Source organism: Alosa alosa, chromosome 10, assembly GCF_017589495.1.
Source record: "Alosa alosa isolate M-15738 ecotype Scorff River chromosome 10, AALO_Geno_1.1, whole genome shotgun sequence".
NCBI lineage: Eukaryota > Metazoa > Chordata > Actinopteri > Clupeiformes > Clupeidae > Alosa > Alosa alosa.
In genome coordinates this window covers 23299998-23314594 of record NC_063198.1, presented here as the reverse complement: position 1 = coordinate 23314594, position 14597 = coordinate 23299998, and the positions used below count along the sequence as shown (strand labels likewise).

The 14597-nt window shown below is 40.8% G+C and overlaps 2 protein-coding genes across 4 annotated transcripts in view; both read right to left on the bottom strand.

Annotated features, from left to right (window-relative positions):
* Positions 1-144: 144 nt before the first annotated feature.
* manbal (mannosidase beta like) lies at positions 145-1876 on the bottom strand. Of its 2 annotated transcripts, none has more exons than XM_048255220.1 (3): positions 1581-1698; positions 1207-1401; positions 145-896 (listed from the first exon to the last, which is right to left on the bottom strand). In XM_048255220.1, the coding sequence occupies exons 2-3, from the start codon at positions 1357-1359 to the stop codon at positions 783-785; spliced, it is 267 nt and encodes an 88-aa protein (XP_048111177.1). In that variant the 5' UTR covers positions 1360-1401; positions 1581-1698; the 3' UTR covers positions 145-782. The 2 variants fall into 2 exon arrangements, with proteins under 2 accessions (XP_048111177.1, XP_048111176.1); XM_048255219.1 differs by lacking the exon at positions 1581-1698 and adding an exon at positions 1705-1876 and having other exon boundaries at positions 148-896.
* Positions 1877-3258: 1382 nt separating this feature from the next.
* Positions 3259-14597, bottom strand: part of LOC125301938 (synaptotagmin-2) — a 28424-nt gene continuing 17085 nt past the window's right edge. For both annotated transcript variants that reach the window (XM_048254813.1, XM_048254814.1), the window contains exons 5-9: positions 12352-12519; positions 9937-10104; positions 9298-9415; positions 8626-8759; positions 3259-8333 (exon numbers count right to left, since the gene is read on the bottom strand). In XM_048254813.1, coding sequence (XP_048110770.1) covers positions 8118-8333; positions 8626-8759; positions 9298-9415; positions 9937-10104; positions 12352-12519 — 804 coding nt within the window. In that variant the 3' untranslated portion in view covers positions 3259-8117. The remainder of the gene's footprint in view (positions 8334-8625; positions 8760-9297; positions 9416-9936; positions 10105-12351; positions 12520-14597) is intronic.

Genomic DNA, 14597 nt, shown 5'->3' with positions numbered 1-14597 from the left:
CAGTCTGTAATCTCATAAATTGTGAGATTTAATAAAATATCAACCAAAAACAATTTGATCTGTAACGTGATCGGTACTGTGATCAGTAATTTTAAGATTTATCTATTAGATCATCATACAACATTAAATACATTCAGAAGAAAAGTATTGCACAACAACAGGATTTTTACATTGAAGAACAATATTTTATTACATGTAGTGGTCGATTTGGATTTAACAACACAGGGCCCACTGAAGGCTGACATCCTGTGTGCAACTTAAGTAGTGGCCCTGACACCCTCATGATATCCCAAGAGATTAATAGAAATGTATAAAAAAACACACACAAAACAAGACAGAAAACATGATGTCTGTGTTAAAATATTGCATCCCATACTGTCAAGATTTGCTCACACATCAACTCTGTCGTTTTGTCAGCAGTTAAACAACAATAGTTTTATGTTCGTTAGAATGGCATGTCCACCAGTCACAGAGTAATTATGTCATGGTGTAATTATGTGTCACTGGTAGTGTTAACCCAGGGTGTTGACTGTAGCTGCAAGCACCACAGTACACACTTGCACTGAAGAAGTATTTCTCAGTGGTCATTCGTATCATCCGTACTATAAAATAGCACAGCATTGGTTGATGCCAGAGCTGTAAAACACCTCAGCATGGAGGTGTTTACATCAATGATTCATGCAAAAACTGCAGCATTTCCAAGCCTGAATCACTGCAGGAACATAAATACACTGGTACACAGTGTGTGCACAGACACAGTATGTGCACAGACACACACACACTTATCTCTTCTTTTTACTTTCTTTTTTGGGTTTCTGGCGGGCTTGAGGAACAGGCCCTTTGGCCTTCTTGGTTTGGTCTCCAGACTTCGTTTCACTTTTCTCTGCAGATTCCTCCTGAAAACAAAGGGTGGTTATAGGCTAGATCAGATTCAATTTCATAGTTTATGGAATGCATACTGACAAATAATACACATAATCAGCCACTTAAAAACAACATTAGGCCTACTCGTATTCGTACTCGCCACAAAGACACCCACTATAATAGTCTTACTCATAATTAATAAGGTGGGTCTATGTACTGAGACATCATTTTACTAATACGAACCAATTGCAAGCGTTTTCATCAGTATTGGAGTTATTAAGTTATAACATTTTAAAGAAGTTATTTGAGTTATGAAGTTATCACATTTTAAAGAAAACTCACCTGTTCGTAGCTGTTGTTGAAGGGCATTACCACAGCCAAGATGCAGACTAGCTGGAAGATGGCCCCTAGCAGGAGTCCATAACGGAGGAGACTCTCAAAGAAAGTGGGCTCCGGAACCTCCGGCGGTGACAGATCCAGGTCCGCCGCCGACATGACCAGAACGGTGAGAAACGTCTTCGTAAGTGATTTGTTTGCCTGATTGCAGGAGTTAATTGTGAACAATAGAAATCATGGAAGACAGAAAACAATATGTTAACAAGAGCTTTATCTCTGAAAGTTTGCAAACGAAGGGAAAGTTAACGTTAACATAATAGGCTACAACAAATGCTTGCCTACTTAGCCACAAATAAACATTGATCAAATAGCTAACGTACAATTTAGCTAACGTCTAGCTGCTACCAGATAACTAATGTGAAGTTCCCGAGCTGTCTGGAGCTACTGTAGCATTCCTTCCTTGCAGACATGCATTTGCCGTGGAAAATAATTATGATCACAAACCTCCTTTATCTTCAATCACAAAAACACAGAATTGTATTCAAGTATATAGGAACAGTTATTTGTAAATGCAAGTGATGAAGAAGGCTAACGTTAGGTTAATTCAGAGAATGTCTAATAAGACGGGCTCTGGTTAATTCATAAATTTTAGAGTCGGAAATGAGCTCATCGCTCCAACGTCTGCAAAATTCGCATTGTGTTATCCTCTGGGTTGATCTCTGCCACCAGGTGGTCCGGAGGCTGCATAACAAGTCTGCAGGTTTCCCAAGCTCATCCAACCATCATTATTTAAAACTTTAACATAGGTTACTGTAGATTATGCATAGTCTCAGACTAAAAGATGCAGCAAAAATCTCCATTGATGTTGTCTTTAGTCAGGAGGTCTAGGTCTTACTCATACTGGCCCTAAAAGATTGAGAATGGTTTAGTTGGAAAAGTTCATAGTGAATTCAAGGAACAGCCCCATTCGATTTAGCCTAGTTCATGATAGCCTGAATTATGTTTTATAGGCCTAGGCTACACACATTATTTAGTAGACTAAATCCTGATTAACAGGGAAATACTCAACCCAAATAACCCTCCAATTTGTTTTTATGTGGAATGTTTTGAGAGGAAAGTGTTTACGTTCCCACAGGGTCTACTTACATGTAGGACTTTTTTTCAGTGTGTCTGAATACTCCCGGTCTGATTTAGAGTCGTTGCGCTTCAGCTGGTACAATGGCTGAATTTTTTTTATGATCTGTGAATTTTTATACATTCCGCACATTAAGATTCCCTGCTATAATATTGATTTACTATCATTTTCTCATACAGTGCCACTCCATGTAGGCCTATAATCCAGATCTGACTAAAAGTATTTTAAAACTTAATATATATATATATATATATATATATATATATATATATATATATATATATATACTGTAACACACAAACACACACACGCACAGACCGGGAAAGCAGGGGGGACACTGGGGACAGTCAAACAGGGGGTAAATAGCCTAGCCTCAGCTCTACTATTTATATATATATATAATATGAAGAGTTTGGTTCCAAAATGCCATATCCTCCATTTTTTATGAATTTTCATTTCATCATTCATCATTTTTTTTTACATTTTGTTTTCCAAGTAATTTCAGTAGAACTGTATATATAATAGCAATACCCAATTAAGTAATATATATAATTAGTACATGTACATATTTTGCAATTATGTAAGCACATAATGTAATCTGAAAACTGCTGTCCTGATTAAAAAAACAATGCAACTGATCTCAGCTGGTATTATGTATATAATGGAGTGGAATGGTGATTTCTAAGTGACCCCAAACTTTTGACTGGTAGTCTGTGTCTGTGTGTGTGTATATATAATGCTATTTTTATGTTTTTGCTCATGAAAAGCGAAAAGCAAAGGATATGTTTTCATCTTACGCTTAAAAATGTTTATGGATTCTCCCTCTGTATGTTTAGGTAGGGTGCTATACAGCTCAGGCGTATAATGAATAAAAGTGGTGCAGGAATGGAGCGGCATTACCAACAAACCACTCAAGACGAGAGTAGTTAAAAGGCCTTTATTTCTTACGATTGCTAGTTGATAACACATGGAGTAAATCTGTTATGGAGACCTTTTATGTGGTGCCCTTGAGGATTCAACACTGTTCACTGTTTGATTTACACAGGGATGACAAAAAGCCTTAGGGATTTATTGTAGAAGGGATGTTATGTTCAACAGTGATATGTCCTTATCATAAGGGAGCGAAGCATGCCAAAGCATCCACAGTAGGAACAGCTACCAACACAGATACCTCTACAAGAGATTGAAGAAGAAGTAGAAGAAGAAGAAGAAAATAATAATAGGAGGAAGAATAAGAAGAGGAAGAGGCCAGAAAAACAGGAAGTAGCTGTGAGGGGAGAGGAGGGGGCGATGAACAGTAGTCATGTTGGAGGTGACGGGCATGGTAGAGGGCATTAGTAAGCTGCAGGGGGTCGGCAGTATTGCATTGAGAAGAAAAGCTTTGTGACAACATTGGTCCACCTGGAAAATAAGAGTTTGTTCAACACAAGGCGAATATGTGGGGCCTCCACAGTGTCCCAAGAAGGGAAGGGGTAGGGGGGGGATTCTGTTGCCTGTGTCACAGGGGTCACTGGATCCCCCCCCCGTTTATTTTCTTTCTTTCTTTCCTTTCTTTTCTTTTTTGAAAGTCAGGGACAGAGAGGACACAGTAGGCTCCGTTTATCCTAGTGCGAAACACAACACTTAAAGCCAACACACACAGAGAAAAAGAGAGAGAGAGCGAGCGAGCGAGCGAGCGAGCTGCTGAAGAAGAGTCCGAAATGGCTCAGAGAACAACAGAAAGCACACAGCACGTCAGAGCACCTACCCCAGACCCCGATGCATAGCACACAACACAACCCCATGGAGAACCATGAGAAGGAGGGCAAAATTACAATCAAAATCACAATCAAGGGTTGTCACATGGGATAGTTTAAAATGCACACTGAAGGAAACAGATAAATGAAGGAAATCATTGAGATGATTTATTACTCTTCGTACACACAGTGATAAACACAAGTAAATGGCATGCTTCTCTGAGTAACCATCCGCTCTTTGAGATACTTGGAAAATCCATGTTTCAAACAAACATTGATTGTTTAAGTTCCTAGCCTCCTAGCCGTAAAATCTATATTTTTCTCTGAGTATTTTTTTATTATTAATTATTATAGAAAAATCTTTGTTATATATACTGCATATATCCAAAATCTAGACTGCTGTCATACTATTGTATTAATCCATATAGTATTTTTAATGTTTTACACCATAAATGATTTTCATCAATCATGATAATTTGAATTGAAAAAAATTATGTATCAGATGATATTTCTATATATATATATATATATATATATATATATATGTGTGTGTGTGTGTGTCTTCATGTGTAGATTCAAACCGTGTCCACACTATTAGAAAATAAAGTACTAGACTATCTGAAAGTGACTGTGGAAACAGATGCTATATTTCAAAATCATGCCACCGACACTCATGGAGCGCTACAGTTTCACCACACATTGAGCAAGCAGTCATACATTTGTCTTCTTAAATGCAAAACACCAAATGAACTAGCATGTGGCTACATTACGCGTGAGCACATTTAATGCCCTCCCACTCTCTCACTGCATGTCATCCGCACTCTTCTCCGTGTGTACAAAATACATCTGGGATTCAAAACACAGTTGATGTTGATTAGGAACAATAAAAATAAAACCCGGGAGGCAGTCTTTGAACAGACTGCCTCAAAATGTAAAAGCTTTAAATCGCTAACTCTACAAAAACAAGGGAGACATGTCCTCCCCACCTTCACAATGACTACAACATTTGTTTTACAGTAAGAGTCAGAGGATCTTCTTGTCTCATGGCATTTATGGCTTATTGTTTGGATGAGAGTTCATACACGTGAATGAAAATACATTGCAAATGTTGCATCAGATAACCTCTGACTCTGGAATACATCTGGTCAAGCTCTGGCCATTGGGTCCAGTGCTCCAGTGTCATCAGCTATATGAGGCAGTGTGTCTAGCATGAGAGAAAGCTGAACAGAGGGACAAACTAATCAGGGAGGGCTACAAGTCTAAGCGTCTGAGTGTTTTGCTGTTCTTTAGTATACACTCAGTGTTTCCTGTGCATTTTAGTTTGGGTCAGGATGCAGCTTTGCATTTTCTTTCTCTTTTTTTTTGGTTTACCTGTCATTCGATCGTGAATGAGCAGTCCTGACCTGTGCAGTCAATCAAACACTGCAATCACACAGTAATGCAATCAAACAATGCTTGACTCTGGAGGAGCTATGGAGCCTGGTCTGGCATGGGTTTAGCGGATGAGGGCCAGATCTGAACCAGATCCAGCTGTTTAGGAATTGAATTGGGATTCCATTGAAAATCAGTTGACTTGTAGCCCCCTATGTATAACCAGATAAGATTCTCCAGTGCAGTTTTTCTGTAATATTGACAAAATACAAATAACTGTTAAGTATATAAAAATAACACATAAAAACATAATAATTTGAAATAAAATCCAACAAGATGCTGAATATGGTTTCAACACTGATCTTGCACACAACTCTTAACAAGCGTGTTCTAAACATGAAAAGAACCTGAATTTTTTTAAAATATATAACCATTTTATCTACTTTTATGTTGAGTCCAGCACCCGCCCAGGAGGAGTTACATAAAATGTGCAGTCAGTGCATTTTCTCTTCTCATTTTATTATCAAATCGACAAATGCCACACGCTCACACACACACATACACAATATCATTATGTCCTATCTTGAAATCATGCTTCTATTTACAACATTGTCTTGGTACATGCGGTATTGACAAGTTTTGCTGAATGCATTATGTACACAATCGGGTGGGGAGAAGAGGGGAGTTGAAAGTGCTCACTGATGAACTGACTTGATGGAGTCTCTTGTCTTTCTCCTTGGTTCTCAGTTGCTCTATATGGGCTCATCTACACAGCAGGAGACGGCTGCAATCCTGTGGAGGGACACTGACACTAACGCATGCCTGACACACAACTGCGCTGTTAGACCTCCAGAACTGAACGAGTACTTTGGCTTATTAAATGGGCGACGCTGTGAATTGGATGGGTTTGAGAGGAGCACATCAGTGAGGTTTGCTTAACACAAACAAAAGGCAGTGAAATTAAACACATCGCAGACAAGTCTGAATGTGTGTGTGAGTTCTGTGCCTGCGGATGTGAGTGTATATATGTGTGTTTGTGTGAGAGTGTGTGTTCTGAATGAGTAATCATCACTTTGTGTGTGTGTGTGTGTGTGTGTGTGCCATGTCACTAAATGAGGGAATGTCCTAAAACATTGAAATAGCAGATGTGTGCAGCCACAGCATGCTCTATGCAGCATGTGTGTGTGTGTGTGTGTGTGTGTGTGTGTGTGTGTGTGTCCTTAGTGTAGAGCTGAGGTTCTCTTATAGCATGAGTGATGTCCTGAACATTGTTAGACTACATGTTTCAGTGTGGACAGAAGAAACAGAGACATAATTGTGTGTTTTCAAATGTACCCGGGTTAGTGTGCAGAGGGTCTAAGAGTAATATAGGCTCTGCTGTAACAGTAAATGTGTCCCATGAGTCGCCTGGTGGCTGTATGTGAAAGCAGTGTCCTCTGACCCATGAGGTACATGAGATTGACCCCTCTATGACAACAGATAAAGTGCCCCACTCTCACATGCGTCTCCCTGGACATTCCTGCACGTGTACCATCATCACATTCGAAGGACACTGAATTGGGTGGGTTGGGTTAAATTGCTTTAGTTGGCTCAGAATTTCCCAGCCATATGTGTAACATTACGCAATGTGTTGCCTATGCCTACGTGAAATTATCTGACTCTTTCTACCGGAAAAGCACATGAGAATACATGTTAAAATAATTGCTTTTCATGGCACTATATACTTAAGATATGTCTGTCATCGCTTTAAAGAATATCCTTAGGCTATTTCTGTTCTCTCCATAGTTGAGTTATTGGCTGACTTCTTTTGAATTGCAACAATTACATTTATTACAATGCTCTGGTTTACCTTGGCTGCTGCAGTCAAGAAAACCTGTGTCAATGGCAACAGTTAGGCACACATTATCATCATTCAAGATGCCAAAAGGCCATAAACTATGTCTACCCAGCCCCAAACGGACATCATAACAACACCTGGAGTACAACTAGTTCTTCAACCAGAGAACAAAGAAAATAATGGCAAATATTTAATGTGTATGTTATTCACTAGTAGTTGCTGATGAATTCTGTCGATATGAATGGCACTTTACTCACTCAGCACTTTGCCATGCCTGAGTGCTGTCTGTGGATATACTGTAACACCTATCGGAAGACTCATCCAGAAGGTGAAAAAACGTAATGGCATCTGTAAAATTTAGACTATCGGAAAGCTCGTCTTTAGTAAACACATTTCAACAAGTTACCAGTCAGCGCTGAGCTATAAACAAGTCACACACGTTGATCTATCCGGCTCTCGTCATTTCACACACACTCGGCCCTCACTGTGCACTAACTGGTGATGAAGACAGTGAGAGTGTAAATTTGGAGTTAAAACTCATCAATGGAGTTTACATTTGATCCCCCCACCCCACCCCTCCCCCCCCTATGGTGTTCATACTGTGAGTACTGGATACGGAGGATTGCTGAGAGGCGTGGGGGGGTGTACAGTGGGTCATGACACTCATGCAGTGGAGCGAGGAGTACGAGGAGGAAGAGTATGATCAGGAAGAATACGAAGATTAGGCGGAGGATGAGGGGAGGGTTGGTTAGTCGGTTTGTGGGTTGGTTGGTTGGTTGGTTGGTTGGTTGGTTGGTTAATTGGTTGGTTTCCATGGCGTCAGCTGGTCTCCATGGCATTACTTCTTGGCAAAGAGCGAGGCCAGGGCTCCGTCCACATCCTCCTCTGGACGGAGCGGGTGCCACTGGGCAATGGGCCGGCGTGGGTTGGCCAGCATGTCGGCCCAGTGCTTCATCTCCGTGCCTGACGCCTTGCTACCGATGAACAGCTTCCCGATGGCGTCGTTTGAGCCGATCTTGTCGTAGTCAAAGACGGTGACCACTACCAGGATTTTCTACAGAGAAATGTGCAAATGAAAACACAAGTAGGTGGGCATCAGTCACCATTTCTACATTCCCATTTCTTACTTGTTGATTGATAATGTAACTTCAAAATAATGTGGTTTGCAATGATTGGACTCTTAGGGTCATCATTCTTGGCAACATTTCAATGTACTGTTTGCAGATTATTTGCCACAGCCAACCATTTTGTCAGTGAGAATGACCGTGTTTCAGTCTTTTTGACGCCACACACAGTGTGAGTGTGTAGGGGTGTGTGTGTGTGTATGTGTGTGGACTGGTCCTTACCTGCATCTGTTCCAGAGGGATCTCAAAGCTGAAGGACTCATTAAAGTAGGGATTCAGGGTGTTCTTCTTCACTGTGGTCTTCTTCTTCTTGAACTTCTTGCCATTCTGAAGCACCTGGATCTTCACATAAGGATCTGCGTGTGTGTGTGTGTGTGTGTGTGTGTGTGTGCAGTACAACATAAACAACATCAGGTCCACTCCAAAAACTCGTCAGAGTGTGGTGAGGTGTACAGTAGTTTAGTCAATTATTACACGGCTCTTTCGAGTGCTGCAGAAAGTTCCATTCACATGAATGGGCCTTCCAAACGTACGGAGGTCCGTAAAAAACTATATAATTACCACTGAAAAGTATACAATGACCACTGTCAATGGCAACGGGTTTTGTGCCTCTGAAACACGTCTTTCATAATGAGTACTGGCTCAAGGTGCTTTTGAATAAATGTCCGTTCCCTCTAACTCTGTCCCTTTCACCCCAGCAACATGTGTTCAAATAGCTCTCCTCTAAAGAGCTTATCCCTAAGCACTGTCCTGCTCATCAGGGAACATGTAAACTTCTCAGGGCTGGACAAGGAGAAATGTACAAGTGGACAAAGGTAGAAGTCAAAAGGGCTGAGGTGACAATGGACAGACAGAGGGAAATGCTGCGAGAGAGAAATAATTAGTTGATCTCACCGGAAAGTCCACCGACGTCCATCTTCTTGAGGTTCTTGGCCTCCAGGACGTTGACGGTGAGTTTGCCGGCTGTGGGCACGTAACGCAGCGAGATGCAGATGTCTCCCAGCTTCTCCGGCTGAGGTGGGGAAAAGCACAGCAGTGCAGTGAAGCTGGAGCTAACCCCGACTACAACAAACAGCCACACTGTGGACAGAGCATCTGTATGCAGAAATCTGGGCACCCATGGGTGCATTCCACAATTGCTGTTTGTGTGTTTGTTTAATAGTTTTTATTGTTTGTTTGTTTTTATTTTCACCCCATGGTACATTCCACAAAGTCATTGAATAAAAAAACATTGTCATTATTATTTAAATCTCTCTGCGGAAGAGCTTTAGTTACTCCTTTTCAATTTTCAGCAGAATAAAAAAAACTGTAATGATATAATTCACTTGAGAGGTCTCCAAACTTTATCATGTAACTCCTTCTGCTAAAGATGCTCAGGGATCGGCCCCAATAGAAGTATACTATAGATCTAGATACTATGTACTGTATATTCCAGTGATCGGCCCCAATAGAAGTATACTATAGATCTAGATACTATGTACTGTATATTCCAGTGTACTGTAAGTATGAGTGGTGGTGGGGCTCTTGACCAACCTCCTCTTTCTCGACACTTTCCAGCTCCTTCCACTCCTCAATGGGTTTTCCCAGGTCAATGGATTTGAAGTCAATCTTCACCTCCCCGATGATGTCGTGCTTGGAAAAGCGGTCGTAGTCGTACACAGACATGACCAGCGTCTTCCCTCCAAGCTCTTCATAGGGAAGCTGAGGGCCACCAGGGCCGGGGAGACACAAAGCAGTGTGAGAACATTGACAAGGCAGTGACCACGTGACCGAATTACTGGTCAGGCTGTAGCCATGTCACAGGGTCGCTGTGTTTTTCGTTTTCTTTCTCATTTGCCTGACAGGAGTGAGGAATGTACAGTGAGGATATGTGCTGCACAGTCCAGCTTCAGATTCAACCTCTGACCATCTTGACTTGGAAGAAGCTCGTCCTAATGTCAACATATTTGCGTAATAAAAGGGTAAAAATGGTTGTTCAGTTTTGTAGCAAAGGTCTGTCAGCACTGTTTAGTATGATTAGTACTAAACACTGTTTAGTATGATTAGTACATATTGTTTATGTATTGACAATGTTCACTTTAGTGCATCTTAGAGCTAAAGGACAGTGCTTATGCTAGAAAACAGTGTATTACACACACACACACACATACACACACACACACACACACACACACACACACACACACACACACACACACACACACACACACACACACACAGAGTATTAGTCAAGCGACATCAAAGACATAATTACTGAGCTACAGGGTCCTTACACATCATTAGTGTTTGAAATGAGCCCCTCACACTTCCACTCTACTGTCTAGATTGTGTTTCCATAACGCTTCTTAGCAACTCACAGGGCAGAATGTGGTTGGCTTCAGGTTCTGTATTAAAGTATTAAAACATTTTCATTCCTATGTATTGCTCCATGGTCTATTTTAGAGTGTTGCATTTTCATTTGTAATATTTGCGTCTGGTTCTATTTTAGATTGTATACTGTGGATGTTCTGCTGCACAGGGTGGGGTATGGAGGAGGAGAGAAATCATACCATCAGTGCATCACTGCAGAACTGTGTGCAGCTGTGGGCAGAGCACTGATCACACACACACACACACACACACACACACACTTATAGCCACAGTCACACACACATTCATACACACACACCGCCTTGCACATAAAGTATAGGGGCCAGAGATCTGACCACTGGACGCTTTTAAAAGTCCCTCCAGACCTCATTAGGAGCTGGGACTGGAGCTCCACTTGCTCATTCACACACCCAAGCTCTGGAGAACCTCCCATCGTTCTCTGAACCTCAGACACTGGACATAACACTGTAAATAATGGTGGTATGTAGGTCTGTAGGCACTGTAGGTCGAGGGGAATAAGGGAAGATGATTTTCAGAGAAACCCTACACATTTACTCTTATTTTTTACTTACTTTTTAATCCTTACTTTGATTTGTTTTATTTCTATTTTTATCTTTACCTTAGTACATTTTACATTCTTTTATTCTTATTTTTACTTCCTATTCTTATTTTTACGTTAGAACATTTTACTGTTTTATTTTTCTTTAACTAGTATGTTTTACTCTCTTTTTATTCTTATTTTTACTTGGTTTTGATCCTTACATTCCTCCTGTTCTCGTGTATGTACTGTATCTATCTGTTCAGTGAAGTGTCTGCCCCTTTAAGCCTCTGTATTCGGATCATTCTTGTTTGCCTGCCTCACCTGTACAGCAGTTTGGGTCAACTGCTATTATGTGCTATATAAATAAAGTGAATTGACTAGGATTACTTTATTTGAAAATGTCTTTATGTGTAGTTTATTTATTGATAGCAAAATGGGTGATTATATATTTGAATGTCTTGGTAATGTCTGAAAGTTAATTGATTTTGTCGTGTTCCCCTTTTTGTTATTCATGGTCTGGCCAGTCTGTATTTAAGTTCCCCTTTGTCTCATTTTGTCGGTTCATGTCGTGGGTTAATGTCATCGGGTGATGTCTGTTCTGTTTAGATACCCTTATTTTGGGCACAGAACTTTATTCAAAAAGTTATCCTGTTATTTATTAAGCTTTTGGTAAATAAAACGATTTTTTGTTGAACCCTCAAAATAATTAAACCACGTCGGTCGGGAAATTCGGTCTGGACTTGTTCCATTGAAAAGCAACTATGCCCGAACCAGAGCAGTTAGAACCGACTGCACCAATCAAATGGTCTGGGCGGCCTTTATACGACAGGTGAGCAACAGTAGTCTATCACGTCACCTGAGCGCGCTTCGGTTGAGCCTGTCTGTTGTAGCCTACAAGATATTGACAGCGCAATAACTTTATTGAAAGCAGCGTATAAAGCCATCTTCAATCTCTTTGATTCTTTTGCTGAGAACCCAGGGTCTTGCAAAAAAAAAGAAAAGAAAAAGCCCTTTCAAGCTGTTGACACTGTACTCACCTTGAAAACGAAGGACTCGTTGAACACTGGATTTAGGTTTTTCTTTTGCACCTTTGTGTCAAATTTCTTCTTCTTGTCGGGAAGAATGAAGACCTTCACGTAGGGGTCGGAGGTGCCACCTGAATCCATGGAAACCAGGTCGGCACACTGAAGGATGCCCACGGTCAGCTGAACAACACAAAAGCATGGAAGATTAAAGAACATTCCAGTCTTTCGGTATTTTTTCTGCTCAGTTATTTTTTATAAACTGGTAAAAGCACAGTGTGTATGTTGGTGGCAACTCAAGGCAAGTCAAGGAGGGAGGCTACGCAAGCCTCTGTTCAGAGCAGTTGTACGGAGTTTACATTTGAGGACACCTGAGTACCTCAGAAGAACTTTACAGTTCCTGGGTGGCAGTTCAACCTCTGATGAACCACTGATGACCCGTGTTGTTCTTTGTAGCACATGGAAAAAGATCAGTGTCATAACATTTACCTTAAGGAAGACATTGGCTAAAATGTTCTTTAAAATGCATTGCACCAGGTGAACTTTTATGTGCCTTTCAACTGTGCTCAGAATCTTCCAAACTGAATCTGGAGGCTACTGATAGCTGCTAATGAAATTAAGATATTGAGTGTTGAGTCCTACACACACACACACACACACATACACACACACACACACACACACACACACACACACACACACACACACACACGGATATTGCTACACTACACCACAGATTAGCTCCTAACACGTCTGCTGCTCTTGTCAAAGCAGCTTTGGCAGAGGAAACTTCTCACACGTCTTCTGCTCAATGCATATTAAAGGAATTATCCGGAGTAAAATGCACTTTAGATCAATTTATGGATGATTGGGAGTACATACGTTGAGTTGACATCAAAATCATGTCATTCAGATGTGTTTTGAGAGAGTTCGATTTTACCGTTTTTAGTCAAAACTCGTTTGCGTGGAAGTGAGAAGGGCATATTATTTCACCGCTACAAAACGCTATTTTTATACTTCTTCTACGGTTCCAAACAACATTGCACTTACGTGGTAGTGAGTAGAGGGTCCCTAAAGCCAAACCGAAGTATCCCGAGGTCTTTATGTGGTCGGATAGAGAGTCCAGAATTAATTTCATCAAGCCAGTACCTTTCCGAAATGTTGCCATCTTTGCTGCCATTTTAGGGAAAGTCCAGAGTCGATTGCCAAGTGTGGAGTAACACTCTGGAAATTCACAATTTCGGGCGGTAAAAAAAAAAAAAAAAAAAACATAGTCCAGTATTTCTTTTGAAATTGAAATGAAGTTGTATGGACTGGACTATGTTTTTCTTTTTTTTTTTTTTTTAAACGGTGACGAAATTGTGAATTTCCAGAGCGTGTTACTCCACACTTGGCAATCGACTCCTACGGACTTTTTGATCTAAAGTGCATTTTACTCCGGATAATTCCTTTAATGAACACAAGTACTGAAGCCCACCATGAGAGTGCACCATATTTAACCACACAGGCTTGATTTTATCTACTATGCTAGTACTACCAGCTACGTACAAAAACAGAAAAAACTCACTGTTCAGATGATTAATTATGCATTCATTAAATGGATCCATAATTGATGACTGAAGCAGCCTGTGACTGAAGGATTGATGTGAATGTTGCATGGTTTGTCGTAGTTGCTAGTCTGGCCTAAGGACATCATAGTGTATATCATCATCAAAGTGAGAATATTAAATTAGATTGCCTTAAAGTGGTCTGCACACCATGGAGAAATCAAAGGAAGATAATGACGGTGGTCTGTGAAACTCTAAATGCTTTTTTGTCATCAGTTCTTAAGTCCCTTGTTGCCCAGTGCTGACTCAGCAAGTCCTCAGGGACCCTCCACTGTGACACAGCGTTCCCATATCGCTCCAAAGCTCGTCACAAATGTCATTACAGGACCCACGCTTGAGCAGCCACCACAGCCCACATATTGAGGAATATAATCTGACACACACACACACACACACACACACACACACACATAAATTCACAGACTGACTTTTTGTGAAGGTATGCAGATTGACTCAGCAGCTGGCATGCACACGAACATGGTTCATGCACACACACACACACACACACACACACACACACACACACACACACACACACACTGACCTTACATCTCAGGGATACACCAACATATCAGAACCTCTAAATTTGTTATATGAAAAACAAATATTATGAACAGCAATGCAGCTCAAGGACTATGTGACATAACACACATC

Bases quoted from the DNA above. Each gene is read 5' to 3' on its own strand.
- manbal (XM_048255219.1), bottom strand. From the start codon at position 1,359: ATGTCGGCGGCGGACCTGGATCTGTCACCGCCGGAGGTTCCGGAGCCC. The intron at 897-1,206 runs GTGAGTTTTCTT...CTTTGTTTTCAG, and splicing joins TCAACAACAGCTACGAACAG to GAGGAATCTGCAGAGAAAAG.